The 20,696-nt window shown below is 35.9% G+C and overlaps 1 protein-coding gene across 7 annotated transcripts in view; it reads left to right on the forward strand.

The window, feature by feature from the left end:
- The first annotated feature begins 3,847 nt into the window (after nt 1-3,847).
- The window catches only part of LOC138700304 (solute carrier family 12 member 8), a 94,819-nt gene continuing 77,970 nt past the window's right edge, over nt 3,848-20,696 (forward strand). For 5 of the 7 annotated variants that reach the window (XR_011332323.1, XR_011332324.1, XM_069826831.1 and 2 more), the window contains exons 1-2: nt 4,127-4,266; nt 4,800-5,086. Coding sequence is in view for 5 of the 7 variants with exons in the window: in XM_069826831.1 (XP_069682932.1) it covers nt 4,856-5,086 (231 nt within the window). In the remaining 2 variants the exon portion in view is untranslated. Of the gene's footprint in view, nt 3,933-4,126; nt 4,267-4,315; nt 4,536-4,799; nt 5,087-20,696 lie in introns of those variants that run through there. The other 2 variants (XM_069826835.1, XM_069826832.1) reach the window with 2 other exon arrangements.

Consider the following 20,696-nt stretch of genomic DNA (forward strand, 5'->3'; position numbering starts at 1 on the left):
TTCAATAGCATTTACATAGGAATCCCAGCTTTCTCGCTGCAATTTTCTTGTTTCTTTCTTTATTATTATTATTATTATTATTATTATTATTATTATTATTATTATTATGTCTCGTGACGAGAATATTGTACGAAATGGAAATATAAAAATTGGAAATTTATCTTTTGAAGAGGTGGGGAAGTTCAAATATCTTGAAGCAACGGTAACAAATATAAATGATACTCGGGAGGAAATTAAACACAGAATAAATATGGGAAATGCCTGTTATTATTCGGTTGAGAAGCTTTTATCATCCAGTCTGCTGTCAAAATATCTGAGAGTTAGAATTTATAAAACAGTTATATTACCGGTTGTTCTTTATGGTTGTGAAACTTGGACTCTCACTTTGAGAGAGGAACATAGGTTAAGGGTGTTAGAGAATAAGGTGCTTAGGAAAATATTTGGGGCTAAGAGGGATGAAGTTACAGGAGAATGGAGAAAGTTACACAACGCAAAACTGTACGCATTGTATTCATCACCTGACATAATTAGGAACATTAAATCCAGACGTTTGACATGGGCAGGGTATGCAGCACATATGGGCGAATCCAGAAATGCATATAGAGTGTTAGTTGGGAGGCCGGAGGGAAAAAGACCTTTAGGGAGGCCGAGGCGTAGATGGGAAGAAGATAATATTAAAATGGATTTGAGGGAGGTGGGATATGATGATAGAGAATGGATTAATCTTGCTCAGAATAGGGACCAATGGCTGGCTTATGTGAGGGCAGCAATGAACCTCTGGGTTCCTTAAAAGGCAGTAAGTAAGTAAGTATTGCCGTTATTATTATTATTATTATTATTATTATTATTATTATTATTATTATTATTATTATTATTATTATTATCTTGATTCTATTATGTAATTATATTAAGAGAGTCACATCGTAGATTTTTGAGGGGATTAACATTTTGGTGTGCCATGTTGAGTCTAGGCCCATCTAGGGTGTGCCGTGAGTAGAAAAAGGTTGCAGAACACTGGGTTAGCCCATTCTTGCCATTACAGAAAATGTCTTTCGAGAAATGCAAGAACTTCTACTTGCTGTATATACCTAATACGATGGTTTGAGTATAGTCCAATGTTAAGTTCTCATAACTGACAACAAATAGCAGTGCTTATCTCGAAAATTTTAATTTTGAGGGTTGACCCATTTTTCCGGGCATGTCTTCAATTGCTTTGCCATTGAGCAGATGATCGGAATTCTAACTTGCTTTCATATGCGTACATCTCCAAAAAGCGTATCGTCATTCGTGCTCTCGATGCTGCCCGCCAAACACAGTGTGCCTCAGTGGGAAGAGACTCGTACCTCAACAGAAGGGAGCAATCAGTGGGGGATCACGGCAATGGTCTGCTTATGTTTACAAATAATAATAACATCAAAAGAATAAGAAATAGCATACGTTTGTGTATTATTTTGACATACTATGAAGCTGGAGCCCTGTCTGTTGCTATTGACACAAGCCATTGCAAATTCAACCTCTTCTGTTCTATGGTGCCTTTCAGTGCCTGGAAAAGATCTTCTCCATTTGTATTTTGTAATTACATCTAGAAGACATTCAGACACGTAAAATGTTCATTAACTCCTCGGATGAAAATGGCTAGGTGAGCTTTGTCATTTCTATCTGTCCAATCCAAGTGAGTAAGCTACGAACTGGTTAATTGTGGTTTCGACTTCAGATTCAATTACATTTACAGTCTTGAAATTCCTTCTCTGAACTGTAATTGGAAACAATTTAATTTTCTTAAACTTCGACTTTGTTCTAGACACAGCATTTTAGTAACGTCCTGTATGCACGATTTTATAAATGATGCTTCTGTAAAGGGCTTCATTGATTTTCCAATATTCCAAGCTAGAACATAGCTAGCAAGAAGCTTCTTTGTTTAAGACTGAGGACATGTATGTGATTTGTTTTTGTATTTTCTTGTTTTATATTTATCAAAATATTTGTAGGCCTACGCATTTCACCTAAAATTAAACGAAAAACTATAAGTATGTCATGCGGAATTGAGTGCAAACGTATTGTAATATACTGATTATTATGTATAACCAACAGTTATACAGATAGCCCCAAAATGCATTATTTTCGCATGTCCAACATGCCTGTAATTGTATGATATTCTTTATAAAGAGTCGAGTATTGTGGCCGCATGTTGAATTTTAACACACCCTTAAGAATTTTCGAACAAATTAAGGATTTCACATTCTCCCCACTAAGTCAAAATATTTTTCTTCCCTTTTATCCTTGAATGTACTACGGCCATGATTAGAAGACATTGTGAAACGGTGGAACACGCCGACCAACACAGTGATAATGGCAGTCCATCACTGCTCTTCGTTTGCGCATAAACATTGAGTACAGTACAGGTGGGGATGGGTGAGGCGGAGCGCGCTCATTGCATACTGGCTTCGGTTCCGTTCAGGGGCTTACTCGCGAGTACGGTTTTGGAGACGTCTGATCTAGAGTAATTCCTTCACAACTGGAGCCAAATGTTCTTTATATTGCGAATTCTGGTAGCAGCAGGGCCAAGTGAGTAGTGTTGTTGCTGGTAGTTCTGTCTATTTAAACTCGACAGTGACTCAATTAGTGCATTTTAAACATGAATTTATTGTCCAATTTGCTATTAAAATACTTCAGTTTGCATTCAGAGGAAGAGAAATTAGAAAATAAAACTTTACGATGAACCACTCCAGCTCTATGTACAGTATAGAGTATATTATAAAAAAAATATGCAACAAGAAAGGCACAACTGAAGTGAGGAATACATGGATTGTAAATAGACTTATTTTCATCGTCAATGTTATTGGCTTGTTGATCATCCTCAAAACGGGCAAATGTTGAAAATGTATCCTATTTCCGTGAAAATCTCAAAATTGATTTTTTTTTTGTACGATCAGAACACCTTTATAGATAACATCACAAAAGTTTTATCCAGTGGCACACTGGTATTCACAAGCCAGATATCGTCAAGGAGAAGTGCATGGTGACCATGGTTTTGAGTATATTTTAATGGTTTGTGTTTCTTTTTTAAAAGGATGGTTAGGGGTTTTCTCCAACATTACATAAATTTGCATGTTATCGTATGCACGTCTCCTCAACGAATTCCTATACTGTATAGCGTTCGCGTGACGCTTGATCCGAAAAACGCGTGAAGATCCCAACCGCTGATTGCTTCATGCTTCAAGGCTGCGCGGGACTGTATGTTACAGGTCGTTGTCACAGCTTAGTACAGTCTATGTTAGTGATAGAAGATGTGTGTGCTTGTGTAATTCTTTTAAATGCGTTTGAAATGTGTGTACTGTGCATTAAATTACTTGTATAGATGAGTGAAATGCCGGCTGAAAAGTTTACTCTACAACAGCGAATATTTATGTACGAAACTTATGTCAAAACAGATTCTTGCCGACAAGTGTGTAGGCAATTTGTAGAGAAATTCCCCGGTATTCGACCTCCAAATAGAGGTACAGTTCGAAACCTTGTCATTAGATTAAGAGAAACGGGATCGCTGAACTCTAAAATTCGTAGGCCAAGACGAAGGGTTCTAACAGAAGCAAAACTTGATGATATTGGAGCATCAATTGAACGTTCTCCTAATAAATCTTTACGTTGTGTTGCACAAGAAGTAGGTGTATCAAAAACTTCAGCCCATACGGCTACTAAACTTTTAAAATTGAAACCTTACAGAGTTACTATAGTACGAGAATTACGGCCAGGAAACAACAGGAAACGGACGTAAACTTAGGACTTCCCGTTGCCACCTACACTTTAATTTCTTTAACTTCTGACGCACGTTACTTGTTTTTTCATTGGTGTAATTATTATCTATTTGTTATCTACGTTATCTCCCAGTCTACCACTGACGGGACATGACAACTTCAAGGTTTCGTTACATTAAGGTAGGTAATACCTTAGGTGCTTTTGCATTTTTGAATGTAATGAATGAAACAATTTTAAACAAAGTACTCATTTTAACTTCTTTATTTGTTAGGGATAAGATTTAAACTTATAGCTGCTTGATCTATATAATAACACGTTCTGAATTACATTCTATACAATTTCGTACAAGTTTAGCACGTTGGTCAGACTGTATCCACCAGTTGCGTGTGCGTGGGCTGCTAGGAAGGAGAAGCAGTCGAAATCATCTGACAAATGATAAATATGTAGATAAATATGTAAAACGTGCAGCCGTACTGATACTGCTGATTATCAGATTTCATTATCAGGATTCAGGTATGGTGGTCAACTTTAATCGTGTAAAAATTGAGGATTTGTTTTAATTTGATCGGTTTAGTTCCCGAAGTGACAGGAAGTTTTTGCGAGAAAGAGACAGATAGGGGCCGTCAACCCAGCTAGTGCAGTCATGTATATTTAAAGACTTCTGAAATATTTACGTTACACTGTATGATGACTAATAGAGTAATGTAGGAGGAAACGATCTTAAGGCGTGTTTATTATTTTTGCGTGCCTCCAAAGAGTTAAATAACATGTTTCATTCCGTGGTAATATTTTGCATGATGTACTGTACAATATGGTAAACTTGCCTGCACAGTGTTTATGTCAAATTTGATATCTCAACAAAGAAACAACAAGTGTGGTGATTTAGTACTTGTGGAATTACTTATTTACAACCAATATACTCCTGTGACCAAGGAAATGACTAATAAAGATAATTCTTGTTGTTAAATTTAGTTAAATATGAATATGTCTGCATACTCCATTGAAGTGTAGAATTATAAGTAATATTTTAATTATTTTATTTGCAGAAGCTACAATGAAAAAGTGACATAACCTATAAATCTTCAAACTTAATCAGATTAGCATGGATCCTTCATATTCAGATCATAACCTTCCAAATGGAAGAAGTAAAACGGATATTGACTGGTCAAAGTTTGGCCTTGGTAACCGAGAAACAAGTTCACAACAGCAACAACCTAACGGCAGCAATAAGACGGATAGACTTCCAGGAGCAACTGATTTTGGCAGCGAATATCACTATGGACCTGGTGGTCACCAAGCTTCTGAAGCCAATGAACTATTTGCAGAAGAGCAGGTAAGGAAAAATTACTTACTATAACAGTGACTGATTTCTTTAATATAGGCTATAGGAATGATGTTTGAGTAGTATAGATTTTCTCTTACTGCAAATAAGATAGTTTAGATAATTTCATGGAGGCATGAAGGCTCATCGTTTCCTTGGGTTTGAAACGGCCGAAACTGGAATGTAAATCATTCACCACCGAGCACACTCTCCCCTTTATTAAAACCTGATCAGAAGGTAACGGTTATGAATCAATATCTCTGGCCCACTCTTACTTATCCCTTACAGTGTGCTCCACTCTACCAAATCAAAACCAAATTTCTTAATGATTTAGATAAAGTTACCAGAGGCGCATGCAAAGAGCTTATTGGTCTTCCTCATGACTGCCCAGACGGAATGCTTTACTCCCCTAAAAAATATCGTGGTCTTTCGTTAATGAAAGCATCTTGGGAAGCTTATGTGCAACACATAAATATCTGTAATACTCTTCTTCGTGTTGATGACTCCCATCTCCACAATGTTAGGGACCTTGTAAGTGAAAAAGTTTCTGCTCTGTCAAAATTGAATATCACAGCTATTGATGCTATCAACTGATCAACTGGTCAGGTCGTAAAATTCGTAAACACTTAAGAAATGACGCATTCCAAACTTGGACAAACCATACCTTGCGTGGTAAAGGGGTTATTGTTGGTGAAACGAGCGTTGAGCGGATTCCACCGATTTTGGAATAGACACCGACGTACTTGAACTGCCAACACAGAAAACAAAAAATCACACTCAATCGCTTTCACCTTCATCTTGACGGGATAATAAAAGCCTAAACTAACCTAACCTAACCTAAGTGCGTCGGTGTCTATTCCAAAATCGGCGGAATCCGCTCAACGCTCGTTTAACCGTTATATGTTTATAGTGATCTCCCCAAGGCTAACTCATGGGTAAGCAATCGAAAGGGCCTATCTTCCTCAGAATGGACCAATGCTTTAAAAATGTCAAGCAATATTTCGGCGGTTCGCGCAATACCGGGCAGAACTCTAAGCACAACCCGCTGCCGTCATCCAGACTGTAGCGAGCTTGAAACACTTGGACACGTGCTTGGACAATGCCCCAAAGGCGAGCTGCTGATCAATGCTAGACATCATCGTGTACGACATGCTTTGGCGACATCGTTAAAAACTTTAAATTGGGAGATTCATGAGGAAGTACATTGTGTATCATCAGATGGTTCTTTTAGACGGGCAGACATTATTGCTATCAACGTACGCTTAAAACGGGCTCTTGTTCTTGACCCTACTTCCGTTTCGAAAGAAACCTAAATCAGGCCACCGAAGTTGATATTGAGAAGAAGTCCATATATGAACCTTGTCTGCCGTCTCTTTCTCAAAAGTACAACGTCCCTCTTAAACAATGGTCCGTCATTGGTTTGCTGTTTGGCAGTAGAGGTTCAATTACAAAATTCACATGGAATTATCTTCAAGGAAATTCGCATTCCTTTTGATTATGTAATGTCTATTCTTATAAATATTATCAAGGATTCTCTTCAAATATTACATCATCATCTCTATTTCAATTAATCAACTTATATTTGCCTACAACAATTAACTTTCTTTTTTCTTTAATGTATCACATCACGTTATTGTACATGTTTATTGTATTCAGGACCCTTGTGGTCACTCAAAATTCTTTGAGCTGATGTCTATAATTTAGAAATTTATTATACAGTAAAATATCCACGTTTGAATAAAACAATACTTATTATTTGTTACTAAGGGAGATCTCGAGCTGGAGGCGTGATGGGGCGGGGTGGGGTGTGATTTTGAAAGCACATCTGAAAGGTAAAATGATTTACATTTGAAACGGTTAAGGAATCAAATATATAAATCATCAGAAAAATTTACTGAACACGTTTACTGTATTTCCTCTGCACTACTTTTGTTCCTTACCCTTGACTATAACACATTTTGATTTTCCTTATGCTATCACTTTAACTCCTACTCTATTTTATTTATTTATTTATTTAATCCAGTCAACAATGTAATTACAGAGTAGATAAAATGAAAATAACAGTAGTAATACATATAATAATGGTATTTAAACTTAAACAGTTACAATCCAATACTACTCAACAAAAGATATTAAGCAAATATTACATGTAAATCTCGGTAAACAAAAATAAAGGTATTTACAGTATAAAGAAAACATGAAATGCAAATAACTAGTCACAGATTAGCAACAATAATACAATAACTGCTGAGGAACTAGACCTACGTTGTCAGAATTAGGAGTGAGTTCATAATGATAATTGATATGAAATAATTTAAGAAAGAAGACCAAAAATACAATATGGAAACCAGTTAAGACCTATTTATTAGCAAAATACTTATGGAGTGTTTTGAACGCTACCGGTATTTATTTCTCTCAAGAGTGTGGTTCTATCCTGAAAGTTGTCAATATTGCTCAGTTTATTATAGAAGGAACAGATTCTAAGAAGTGGAGAGTACTTACAATAACATGTCCTAGCATAGTTTATATTAAATGTTTTACTGGTCCTACAGTTCTCTCTTGGTACATGTATTGCTATCCTGGAAAGTAGATGACTATTTACAGAACTTGTTAATAAATTATGGAGGCATTTTATATCAATATTATTTCTTCTGTGTTGCAAACTTTCAAAATTAAAGAGAGACAAAAGAGATGAGTACGAGATACTACTTTCATTATTTGATAGGGGTTCCATACAGTACTGCAATATTCAAGTTTTGATCTAACTAGTGAAAGAAATAGAATTTTTAAACTATCTTGAGAGGAGAAATTTGTGGTATGTCTATAGATAAATCCTAGAATTCACTTTACACTTAATATTCTGCCTCACTATTTCACTATTCTTTGCCTCATTTTAATCACCATTCCTCACCCACTAATTATCCTTCCTCACTGTTACCATTTGTGCTCTTGTCTCATGCGTCATTGTTTTTTGTCTTTCCCTTTATGCTCTCCTTCCTCAAACACCAGTTTCTTAAACTATAATTCCTCTGTCCATAATTACTTCTAATCCATTTACAAATTAACACAGGGTTTACTAGATCTATTGCCATAAAAGCTACCGCTATGCCTCTACTCCTTTTAGATGTCATTCTTGTCATTCAATATTTTTTCTTTAGTACAATTAAAGGTCTCTAATCCTCTTAACCACCACTTACAAATTAGCACACGGTTTACAAGATCCATTGCCCAGTCCTTGTTTTTCTGTTGTCTTTTATTACATATCACGTACAAAATTTTGTCCAATATTCTTTTGAGAAGATTAACTCCGTACATAGATGAAATTATTGCGGTTTTCGGCGTAATAGATCCACTATTGATCAGATTTTTTGTATTTGACAGATAATGGAGAAAAAATGGGAGTATAAGGGTACAGTACATCAGTTATTCATAGATTTCAAAAAGGCATATGACTCGGTTAAGAGGGAAGTATTATATGATATTCTTATTGAATTTGGTATTCCCAAGAAACTAGTTCGATTAATTAAAATGTGTCTCAGTGAAACTTACAGCAGAGTCTGTATAGGTCAGTTTCTATCTGATGCTTTTCCAATTCACTGCGGGCTAAAGCAGGGAGATGCACTATCACCTTTACTTTTTCACTTCGCTCTAGAATATGCCATTAGGAAAGTTCAGGATAACAGGCAGGGTTTGGAATTTAACAGGTTACATCAGCTTCTTGTCTATGCAGATGACGTGAATATGTTAGGAGAAAATACACAAACGATTAGGGAAAACACGGAAATTTTACTTGAAGCAAGTAAAGCGATCGGTTTGGAAGTAAATCCCGAAAAGACAAAGTATATGATTCTGTCTCGTGACCAGAATATTGTACGAAATGGAAATATAAAAATTGGAGATTTATCCTTCGAAGAGGTGGAAAAATTCAAATATCTTGGAGCGACAGTAACAAATATAAATGACACTCGGGAGGAAATTAAACGCAGAATAAATATGGGAAATGCCTGTTATTATTCGGTTGAGAAGCTCTCATCATCCAGTCTGCTGTCCAAAAATCTGAAAGTTAGAATTTATAAAACAGTTATATTATCGGTTCTTCTGTATGGTTGTAAAACTTGGACTCTCACTCTGAGAGAGCAACATAGGTTAAGGGTGTTTGAGAATAAGGTGCTTAGGAAAATATTTGGGGCTAAGCGGGATGAAGTTACAGGAGAATGGAGAAAGTTACACAACACAGAACTGCACGCATTGTATTCTTCACCTGACATAATTAGGAACTTAAAATCCAGACGTTTGAGATGGGTAGGGCATGTAGCACGTATGGGCGAATCCAGAAATGCATATAGAGTGTTAGTTGGGAGACCGGAGGGAAAAAGAGCTTTAGGGAGGCCGAGACGTAGATGGGAGGATAATATTAAAATGGATTTGAGGGAGGTGGGGTATGATGATAGAGACTGGATTAATCTTGCACAGGATAGGGACTGATGGCGGGCTTATGTGAGGGCGGCAATGAACCTTCGGGTTCCTTAAAAGCCATTTGTAAGTAAGTAAGTTATTACATATCAAGGCTCTTGTGAACTAGGCTTAAAAACCCTCCTCACGGACACCACATCTATTCATCTATGCTCAGTGTCATTTTTGACTTTAGTGCCTAAAGTTCCGAGCTCTAGTGATGAGTATGACTTCTTTTGTGGTAAAGAAAAGAGAAATTAGTCTTTCTTTTCTGAAGTATAAACCTTTTTATGGAATGAATTACGAGTAAAGGATGGAACAACCCCGTGAATACTTCAGCTACTGATATCAGCTCATTGTGGCACTCCCAAAATTTGACGTGAGTTAGAATATGGCCAGCAAATTTTTGCCTAAAGCCTTCTATCAGGGACAGACTTCTTTCACATCCTGTAAACATGTATGGGACTATAATCTTTACTTTCCCTTCCAAAGGAAGCCATGATAAAGATTTTTATCACACTGAACTGTCCTTCACCCTTAGTATGTTTAAACAACTTTGAACCTTGGAGCCAGTGGCAATTATGGTAACTTTAGACCATACCTGCACAAACAGCGCTCAACGAGCACGCGCACTCCTTCGGAGCGGGAGAGCCATGTTTACTGCTCGCCGAACGGAGAGGAAGATACGTCAGAATGATATAGACTTGCTATAGGTAGAGGAAAGGGAAACGACCACTCAGTTATCTAGTGGCGTGCAATGTGTAGGCCTATTCTCAGTAACTGTTTCACGTTGCTTACCTACTGCTACAGTACAGTATGGAGGAATCTAAAAGACGGAACATAACATTTAACATTTAACGATTTACAGCTCGAACTTATTGATCTTCAATGTGACCTAAGGGCTTAAGATCGTTTGAATAATACTACTAGCCTGGTTGAGTTTTACAGGACTAAACATTAGCAATAATATCCACGACTACACAGGCAAACATAAATAGAGGTGTAAGACAGGGATGTCCACTTTCGCCTTCTCTCTTTAATGTTTATATTGACGATGCCATATTTCATTGGCAGACAAATTGAGATTCACATTTTAAAATACAAGAACAAATATTAGATGCGTTACTTTTTGCTGACGACCAGGTTCTCATTTCTAGCTCAGAAAATGATTTACAGAAGGCCACATTTCAACTAAGTAATATTCTTAAAAATTATAATCTTAATATATCAACAAAGAAAACTAAAGTTTTAGCTTTTAAAGGGCCAGATACCTTACGAGCAAAAATTATTTTGGATGGGAAACCTATTGAGCAAGTAAATAATTTTAACTATCTAGGCTGTAATATCTCCTATTTTAAGAAGGAAGATCTTTTTAATAAACTTAGTAAATTTAATTTTACATGTGGCACAATAAAGAGATCCCTGAAATACACTAGAAGAGAAACCAATCTAAAATTCTATAAAGTTATGGCTGTACCTATATTGCTGTATGGTAGTGAATTTTGGACTTTAACCAAGAAAGAAGAAAAAACTATAAAAGCAGCTGAAATGAGGTTTGCTGTATGGTAGTGAATTTTGGACTTTAACCAAGAAAGAAGAAAAAACTATAAAAGCAGCTGAAATGAGGTTTTTACGTAGTGTAGCCAGTTGCACACTTTTGGATAAAAGAAAAAGTGAAGATATCAGGAATGAATTAAATATTTTTGAACTGATGGATAAAATAGAGCAATATAGGAACAATTGGGAGGAGCATGTTCAGAGTATGAAACCAGGCCGAATACCAAAAATTATTTTAGATTATAATCCAGAGGGTAGAAGAAGTGTTGGTAGGCCAAAGAAGAGATGGATACAACTTTTTAATTGAAATCTATGAGACTGGAACGAGCCTAAATGGCTTAAGCCGTGAAATGTTGATGATGATGACTACACAGGCTGGCTGTGAAAATGATTGCTATGTTTGGCTCAACATTTATATTTGTGAGCAACTGTTTTCTATAATCAACTTTAATAAAGGCAGACATCGAACATCTGTAACTGATGTTTCATTACGATCAGTAGGCTACTGTTCCTTTCAGCTGCCAACAGCATAAAACCTCGTTTTGATATACTGATAAATATAAATATAACAAAATGATATTGTACATTTAAGTAGCCATAGAATTTCTATTACTTCTATGAAATAAATATTTCTTTATTAATTAATAATAGTCCAAGATAGTTTTGCAAACACTGAACGGGAATTCATTTCATAAGGACTCGTAATAGTACTTCCTTTTGTGTACATTTTGTACGAGATCACCCCTTCTTCCAGTCCACCCTTATACAGAGCGCAGCTAATACAGTGAAACCTATCTTTGCGGACACCCCCAAGATACGGACACTCCTCATATACGGACAGATTTTTATGTCCGAACTGAAATAATATAGAAATAATGATAAATTTTACTCTCATTTACGGACACACTCAGACACGGTCACGGACAGCTGTTTCACTGTCCTAAAGCTTGCTTTACCTCCTGACTGCGGACAGAACTTGGATTTCAAGACCTAATGTCTTACAAAAATGGAAAATTTAGTACAGAAATTCCTTAACATGAAATAAGACAATAAGGGTCTTGTAGGCTACCACTAGCCCAACCGGCTACCCCTTGTTAACTGGAAGCGAGTAGATAAACAAAGTCATTAAAATTTAACCTATCTCATGGGTCCAAGGTTTCCGCGATCGTGAAATTGTATTCGACACATGATATGGTTAGTAGGATTATTCTCTTCACTTCACTCAGTTGTCCTGTTTCGAGAGACATGGCACCTGAACGTAAAGGTTAAGTTGAAAACTGTAAATTACAGTACTGCAATAACTGTAGACCTAGGATAAAATCGCTGGCACAGTACTGTATTTTCCTTTCTCGGTCTTATCTACTGTATTTCAAAGTTACAAAGAATTTATTGTAGTACAGTATACTGTATTTAGAATTAAACTACAGTAATACATTTCATTTAAAGCGTGAAGGGATACATAATGCATATTATAAATTTACTGTTAGATTGGGGAGCCTCCCTCTCAATAAAGGACACCTCCCAGATGCGGACAGATTGTTATGTCCCTTCGATGTCCGTAAATGAGAGGTTTCACTGTATCTGCATTCCGCTCATGAGCTGTGAGCCGGCTTGGAGAATGCAAACCTTGTGCAGGCCTGCTTTAGACCATTGGAGACGATTTTTTTACAGTGTTTTTCCTCTCTTCCTTGCATGATGCTTGTAACTTCTTCGATATTTACATTTATAATTCTGAGATTGCATAACATCCTCTTGCGTCTCTAATGGGTTCATTTGAAGAGCACACAATCTTGATTTGTTCTTCTTATTCAGATTTTGTGCCTGTTGTATGGAAAATTTCAGTTAGTGTGGTGGATAGAGAAGTAAACACGTCACACAAGTCTTTCAGTCTTTGAAAATGTGTGTACTCGTGCTGAAAAGTAATTTGAATCAGTTTCAGTGATAATGTTTCCATTTTATGTGAATGTATGACCGTGAAGTTATTTAGTAATGTATGGGTGACAATAAATCTGGACAAGTGTTGACAGACACGTAGTTATATTTCAAAATAGTACTCAGACTTATCTTCTTGTACTACCTTATCTCATAGCCTATTCACAAGTATATTTCAAATAGTACTTCTCTCCCTCCACTTTCCTTTCCCATGTCTCTTTTTTGTTATTTTGTGCTAAAACATTTCATATAACTGAATAAATAAATAAATAAATTAAATTAATATATAACACAAGTATACAATCCAAACGATTAGGGAAAACACGGGAATTTTACTGGAAGCAAGTAAAGCGATCGGTTTGGAAGTAAATCCCGAAAAGACAAAGTATATGATTATGTCTCGTGACAAGAATATTGTACGAAATGGAAATATAAAAATTGGAAATTTATCTTTTGAAGAGATGGAGAAGTTCAAATATCTTGGAGCAACAGTAACAAATATAAATGATACTCGGGAAGAAATTAAACACAGAATAAATATGGGAAATGCCTGTTATTATTCGGTTCAGAAGCTTTTATCATCCAGCCTGCTGTCAAAAAATCTGAACGTTAGAATTTATAAAACAGTTATATTACCGGTTGTTCTTTATGGTTATGAAACTTGGACTCTCACTTTGAGAGAGGAACATAGGTTAAGGGTGTTTGAGAATAAGGTGCTTAGGAAAATATTTGGTGCTAAAAGGGATGAAGTTACAGGAGAATGGAGAAAGTTACACAACACAGAACTGCAGACATTATATTCTTCACCTGACATAATTAGGAACATTAAATCCAGACGTTTGAGATGGGTAGGGCATGTAGCACGTATGGGCGATTCCAGAAATGCATATAGAGTGTTAGTTGGGGAGGCCAGAGGGAAAAAGACCTTTAGGGAGGCCGAGACGTAGATGGGACGATAATATTAATATGGATTGCTAGTAAAATTCATGTTCTGGGAATAATAAGTTAATTAAGTAGTAAAATACTGCTGCAATTGAAAACTATTGGGAATAAATTTGAATAAGGAACAAAAAAAGTTTCCTTCTCACAGCAGGATTCGAACCACGAAAGTCTTAGTTACCAGTCTATCGTGCTCTGAGTGAACAAGGCTCTGAAATCAGCTACAAGGGTCGGTCCGGTTTTTTTTGCCACTACTGTACATCTATTATCAGACAGTGCAACTCACTTGATGGTATGTGTCAGAGGAAGAACAAATTATTGTTTGTATACATCTGAAGTCTGATTGGTGTACTGAATTTATTGCGATGTTGCAGTTATTTCTAGAAACAAAGTCAACTTCCCGCTAAATAAAATAAATAATGCAATATGACAAAGAAAATTCTGTTCCTTTTACCTTAAGGGTTTACTCTGTGACGTTACTGTCATTGAACACTTTCCACTCTGTATACATATAGCTGAAGTGCGTCATATTATATTACATTGTTAATACTTAAATGGCTTTTAAAGAACCCAGAGGTTCATTGCCTCCTTCACATAAGCCTGCCATCAGTCCCTATCCTGAGTAAGATTAATCCAACCCCTAGCGTCGTATCCCACCTTCTTCAAATCCATTTTAATATTATTCTCCCATCTACGTCTCGGCCTCCCTTTCATCAGGTCTTCCAACTAACACTCTAATATGCATTTCTGGATTTGCCCATATATGCTACATGCCCTATCCATCTCAAATATCTAGATTTAATGTTCCTAATTTATTATGTTAGGTGAAGAATACAATGCGTGCAGTTCTGCATTTGTATAACTTTCTCCATTTTCCTGTAACTTCATCCTTCTTAGCTCCAAATATTTTTCTAAGAACTTTATTCTCGAACACCCTTAACCCCTGTTCCTCTGTCAAAGTGAGAGTGCAAGTTTCACAACCCTACAGAACAACTGGTAATATAACTGCTTTATAAATTCTAGCTTTCAGTTTTTTTGAAAGAAGATTGGATGATAAAAGCTTCTCAACCGAATAATAACAGACATTTCCAATATTTATTCTGCATTTAATTTCCTCTCGAGTGTCGCTTATGTTGTTACTGTTGATCCAAGGTGTTTAAATTTTTCCATCTTTTCAAAGGATAAATTTCCAAATTTTATATTTTCATTTCGTACTATATAATCATATACTTTGTTTTTTCGGGATTTACTTCCAAATCTGTGTCATTATTTCAAGTAAAATTGCCGTGTTTTTCCTATTAGTTTGTGGATTTTCTCGTAACAAATTCATGTCATCCGTATAAACAGATAGCTGATATAACCAGTTCAGTTCAAAACCCTCTTTGTTTTCCTGTTAATAGCCTTCAGGAAGGTAACCTACTCAGTTATCAGAATTGTCATGATATGATGGACTCAATTGATTAGGCTACCATTCCTAACGAGACTAAGTGATGATTACAGTATGTGGCGCACTTCATTCACTTCTTTGTTTCTGAAAGTAGAACCAGTAAGGAATTCTACCATACTAGAGGCAGTACCTTCTTCTATAAGATTTAAATACCAAAAAGCTGTAGAATCCATCCACAAATTCAAATTACATAATATCTGATAATTTAAAACTTTGAAATCTGCGTTTAGAAGATAGTTATAGGCCTACATTTTTGTTTTTAGATACGTAAAGTGAAATGTGGGGATGTTTTGTGATCCCGACTGAATAGCCTTCAGAAAGGTGATGGGGATGTGGGAGAGTCACCAAATCCAAACAGAATAAAAATGAAAAGTGAAGGTATGCACAAGTTTCTGTGAAAGTGGGAGGAAATGGACAGTGATTACTAGAATATTATTACTCTAAGTTAGTAGTGAAATGTAGGAATTAAAAATTAATACAGTGTACACAAAATTGTAGTATTAGTTCGTCGTGTTTTTACTTTTAATTGAAGAAATATTTTCCGAAAATTTAAAAAAAAATGAAATGTTATTTTAAAAGGTATTAACCATACATTATCTCGTAAAACCAAATGCATGTGCTGTAGCACATAGTAAGAACCTTATGGTGGGGGAAGTGAGCTAGTTAGCTACAACTGGAAGCGTAGCGAGAGAAGGAAGCTTTCCAGTCCACTTTATTCTTCCCCTCACGTTCAAGTAGGTTTCAGGAGATAATGAATGACTATCCAATTAGATCCCCTTAGAGATGAACAACGATCGAGAAAACGAGATTAACAGCACCCGCAAAGCCGAAAACCTGCACAACAATGTTGTATTACGTCGCGTCCTTGACGTAAAGACCGCTTGTGAGTCTTTCGAGACTCGATATTGTGATCAAGTCCCGAAGTCAGCACTTGTTTATACCCGACTGAACTTTTATCTACTTTGGCAACTGTTATATATGTATAAACAATCAAGTAGCCTATTCGAGAAATCTCTACCTTTCAGTGTATAATAATATGTTCCCTAGTCTTTATTTAATTACTAGGCTCTTATTAAAAGGCTAGGAATTTTCTTTTCATATGTTTAAGATCAAGTGTGCAATCTCAAGTAAAAAGATATTGTCATGTTTTATGTTTCTTAGAAATGTAAATTTATTTGAGAATTGTTTTTTTTTATTTATGCTCGACCATGCCGAAATGTAGTAATTATACACCTGGTAGTAGCCCTTTAATGCACCTCATTAAAGTACACCTATTCATTAAAGTTCGGATGTTCAGCCAATGACAATTCACCTTTGTACCGTTATAAAACCGCAAGCATCGATTATTCTCGGATATGCAATCGAAAGACAATTAGCGAAAAGTCACGGAGGCTGGAAATCCAATACTGTCGCAGAAGGTTATGTTCTGTTACTATAATAATTAGCGTTAATTGTACATAATATTCAAATAAATTCAATTTGTCATCTCGTTTTTCAATTCTAAATCAATTTCCAGGTTATATCAGACTAATGTTAATCTTATTCGCTATCAAGGTCAATGACATTCGGCCTCGGAAAAAATCAATACTTTCGCGTCTGCGCACATCTCACAATTCAGGTCAGTTCGCACATAACCATAACATGACCTAATTTTGAATAATTCCAAGTTAGAAATATGGTCGAGCATAAAAACTCGTATGAAACTTGCCAATAATGGTAATTAAGATGCTCGTATGAAAATTATGAAACTCGCTTGCGCTCGTTTCATAAACAAACATACTTGCGTCTCAATTACTACCATTATAGGCTTGTTGCATAATGTACTATTATATAACCATAGGTCATATAATAGAACCACTAAGATACTGTTCTGTCTTTTTGTCTCATTTAAACATTTATGTTATTTATTTCAATGATATATGTTATTCAAAGTTATGAAATCTTTCCACACCGACCAAACGCTATTTCGAGAATGATGAGCGAGACTCGAAGTGCACGAGAATGACGAGTCGAGACTCGAAAGACAAATGCAACAAACACAGCGAGCGAGAGCAGCAGTTAGTTTTGTTCATCTCTAGAGCCCCTTTATAGGCCATAGCCATTATCCTACTAAATGATCATTTGTAATCTATTGTACTTAAGGCAGGATCGTTAAATATCCTAATAACAACTTGATAGGTTGGTTTCCAATGCCTCCAGCTATGGTCAGTTTAGAAGTACGCTATGCTAGCCTGACTGACTTGAGTTGAGTTCCATTTGTGAGGTAAAGACGCCTGTTAGGTGGAGTGCATTAGTCCTGATAAGAGGGTGATAGAGTTGAGATAATGTCTGACAGAAGGAAATTTCACATTGTTTCTACAGGACATTGATAAAGATTAGCTAGTGGAGTTGTCTACATCCGAAAATGGAAACTTTAGTCAGATAATACAAAGGCTATTGAGAATTTTGCTTACAATATTTTCCGACCAAATGTTGAAAGGTTATGTTAGGAAACACAAACTTATTGCAACATAGGATTTCCAGTTTTACTTCCTTTGAGAAATGCAACCTCATGAGCCGGATTTGAGCCTGTGATGCTTGGATTCAGAGATAAACATAAACTAGTATCCTCTCAGGATAACAGAGAGGGTTTGGAATTGAACGGGTTACATCAGCTGCTTGTTATGTCGATGACGTAAATATGTTAGGAGAAAATCCACAAATGGTTAGGGAAAATACAGGAATTTTATTTGAAGCAAGTAAAGAGATAGGTTTGGAAGTAAATCCCGAAAAGACAAAGTATATGATTATGTCTCGTGACGAGAATATTGTACGAAATGGAAATATAAAAATAGGAAATTTATCCTTCGAAGAGGTGGAAAAATTCAAATACCTGGGAGCAACAGTAACAAATATAAATGATACTCGGGAGGAAATTAAACAGAGAATAAATACGGGAAATGCCTGTTATTATTCGGTTGAGAAGCTTTTATCATCCAGTCTGTTGTCAAAAAATCTGAAAGTTAGAATTTATAAAACAGTTATATTATCAGTTATTCTTTATGGTTGTGAAACTTGGACTCTCACTTTGAGAGAGGAACATAGATTAAGGGTGTTTGAGAATAAGGTGCTTAGGAAAATATTCGGTGCTAAGAGGGATGAAGTTACAGGGGAATGGAGAAAGTTACACAACACAGAACTGCATGCATTGTATTCTTCACCTGACATAATTAGGAACATTAAATCCAGATGTTTGAGTGGTCAGGGCATGTAGCATATATGGGCGAATTCAGAAATGCATATAGAGTGTTAGGAGGCCGGAGGAAAAAAGACCTTTGGGGAGGCCAAGATGTAGATGGGAAGATAATATTAAAATGGATTTGAGGGAGGTGGGCTATGATGATAGAGACTGGATTAATCTAGCTCAGGATAGGGACCGATGGCAGGCTTATGTGAGGGTGGCAATGAACCTCCGGGTTCCTTAAAAGTCAGTAAGTATTATTATTATTATTATTATTATTATTATTATTATTATTATTATTATTAGTGCTTTTCTTCTGGAGAAAAAGATGATGGAACACTGTGTAGAATGTATTAGAGCAGACAGGGAGATGATTACTGTCCTGGCACGGGAATTTTGTCGTTTTTAACCTTCTTTTCGTCCAACTTTAAGACTTTTAATGCCCAAGCGGAGTTAAAGAAAAATGATTAAAAACATAATTATTAACATAATGAAAAATACAACAAAAAAAGTGCCGTAATGCCATTCTGGTGCATTCTGGCACAAAAAAGCATTGATTATTAGTAATTGATTAACTAGCGGACTTACTCGTGTTAATTATGTAAGTTTGTGCAGCTTACAGCTGTTTCGGTGCTTCATCACATCATCCTCAGAGCCTACTAGATCTCGGCCTCATCTCGAACTTCTCTGCCTGTTATGTGGATGTGTTTGATTGTTGAAAGGTATTGAAAAGTGTTCATTCAGAAAGTAGAAATACAACATAGCATACAGAACAGAAAACACACTACAAAGACATCTCAACATAAAAAAAACACAAACAAATAAATACGACCACACAGGTGTATACAAACTCACATGTAATAGTTGCGACAAGTTCTACATTGGATAGACAGGCAGATCATTCTAAACACTATGCAAAGAATACATTAAAGCAATAACCAGAGGACACAATACATCTACATACGCCTATCACATAACCAATGCTAACCATACATACAATAACATAAATGCGGACATGGAAATCCTACACATACAACCCAAGAACCAAAAACTCAACACACTAGAACAATACGAAATATACAAACACACTAAAACACACCCCAATCAAATTCTCAACACACAGATCAATTTCAGTACACACACACTATTTGACTCCACTTTTCAACACCTTTCAACAATCAAACGCACCCACATAACAGGCAGAGAAGTTCGAGATGACGCCGAGATCTAGTAGGCTCTGAGGATGGTGTGATGAAGCACCGAAACAGCTGTAAGCCGCATAAACTTACATAATTAACACGAGTAAGTCCGCTAGTTAATCAATTACTTATATTTAAGTGTTAAAAGTAGTGTACGGAAGATTCAAAATGGATTATTGATTATTATTATTATTATTATTATTATTATTATTATTATTATTATTATTATTATTATTATACATACAGTAGTTATTGGTACAATAATAACAGTAATGAATTATATAACATGTTATTAAAGCAAGAAAGCGTTGATATTCTGAAAAAAAAAAAAAAAAAAAAACATGTAAACTGCAATTTTACACACCTAGTCAGAGCGATTCAAACTGGTTTTTGTAGAGGAAAATCAACTATTGACCACATATACACTCTAAGACAAATTCTGGAGAAAACAAGAGAGAGTAGGATAGAAACACACCATTTATTTATAGACTTTAGTACTGCTTATGACAGTGTGAATAGAGCTGGACTCTATAATGCTATGGAAGAACTTGGATTTCCCCATAAGCTCATAAGATTAGTGAAGACCACCATGGAAAATAGTCAATGTTGTGTGAAAATACAAACGGACCTCTCTAATAAGTTTACTACCAAGGATGGACTCAGACAAGGTGATTCTCTTGCATGCCTATTGTTTAATATATCATTAGAAAAGATAGTGCGGGAAGCAAAAATATTAACAAGAGGTACCATCTTTTATAAATCTGTACAAATATTAGCCTTTGCGGATGATATTGACATAATAGCAAGGTCAGAAAGAGATCTAATGAAAACCTTCAGAAATCTAAGAGATGCAGCTGGAAATATGGGATTAAAAAT

This window comes from Periplaneta americana, chromosome 5, assembly GCF_040183065.1.
Source record: "Periplaneta americana isolate PAMFEO1 chromosome 5, P.americana_PAMFEO1_priV1, whole genome shotgun sequence".
In the NCBI taxonomy this organism is placed as follows: domain Eukaryota; kingdom Metazoa; phylum Arthropoda; class Insecta; order Blattodea; family Blattidae; genus Periplaneta; species Periplaneta americana.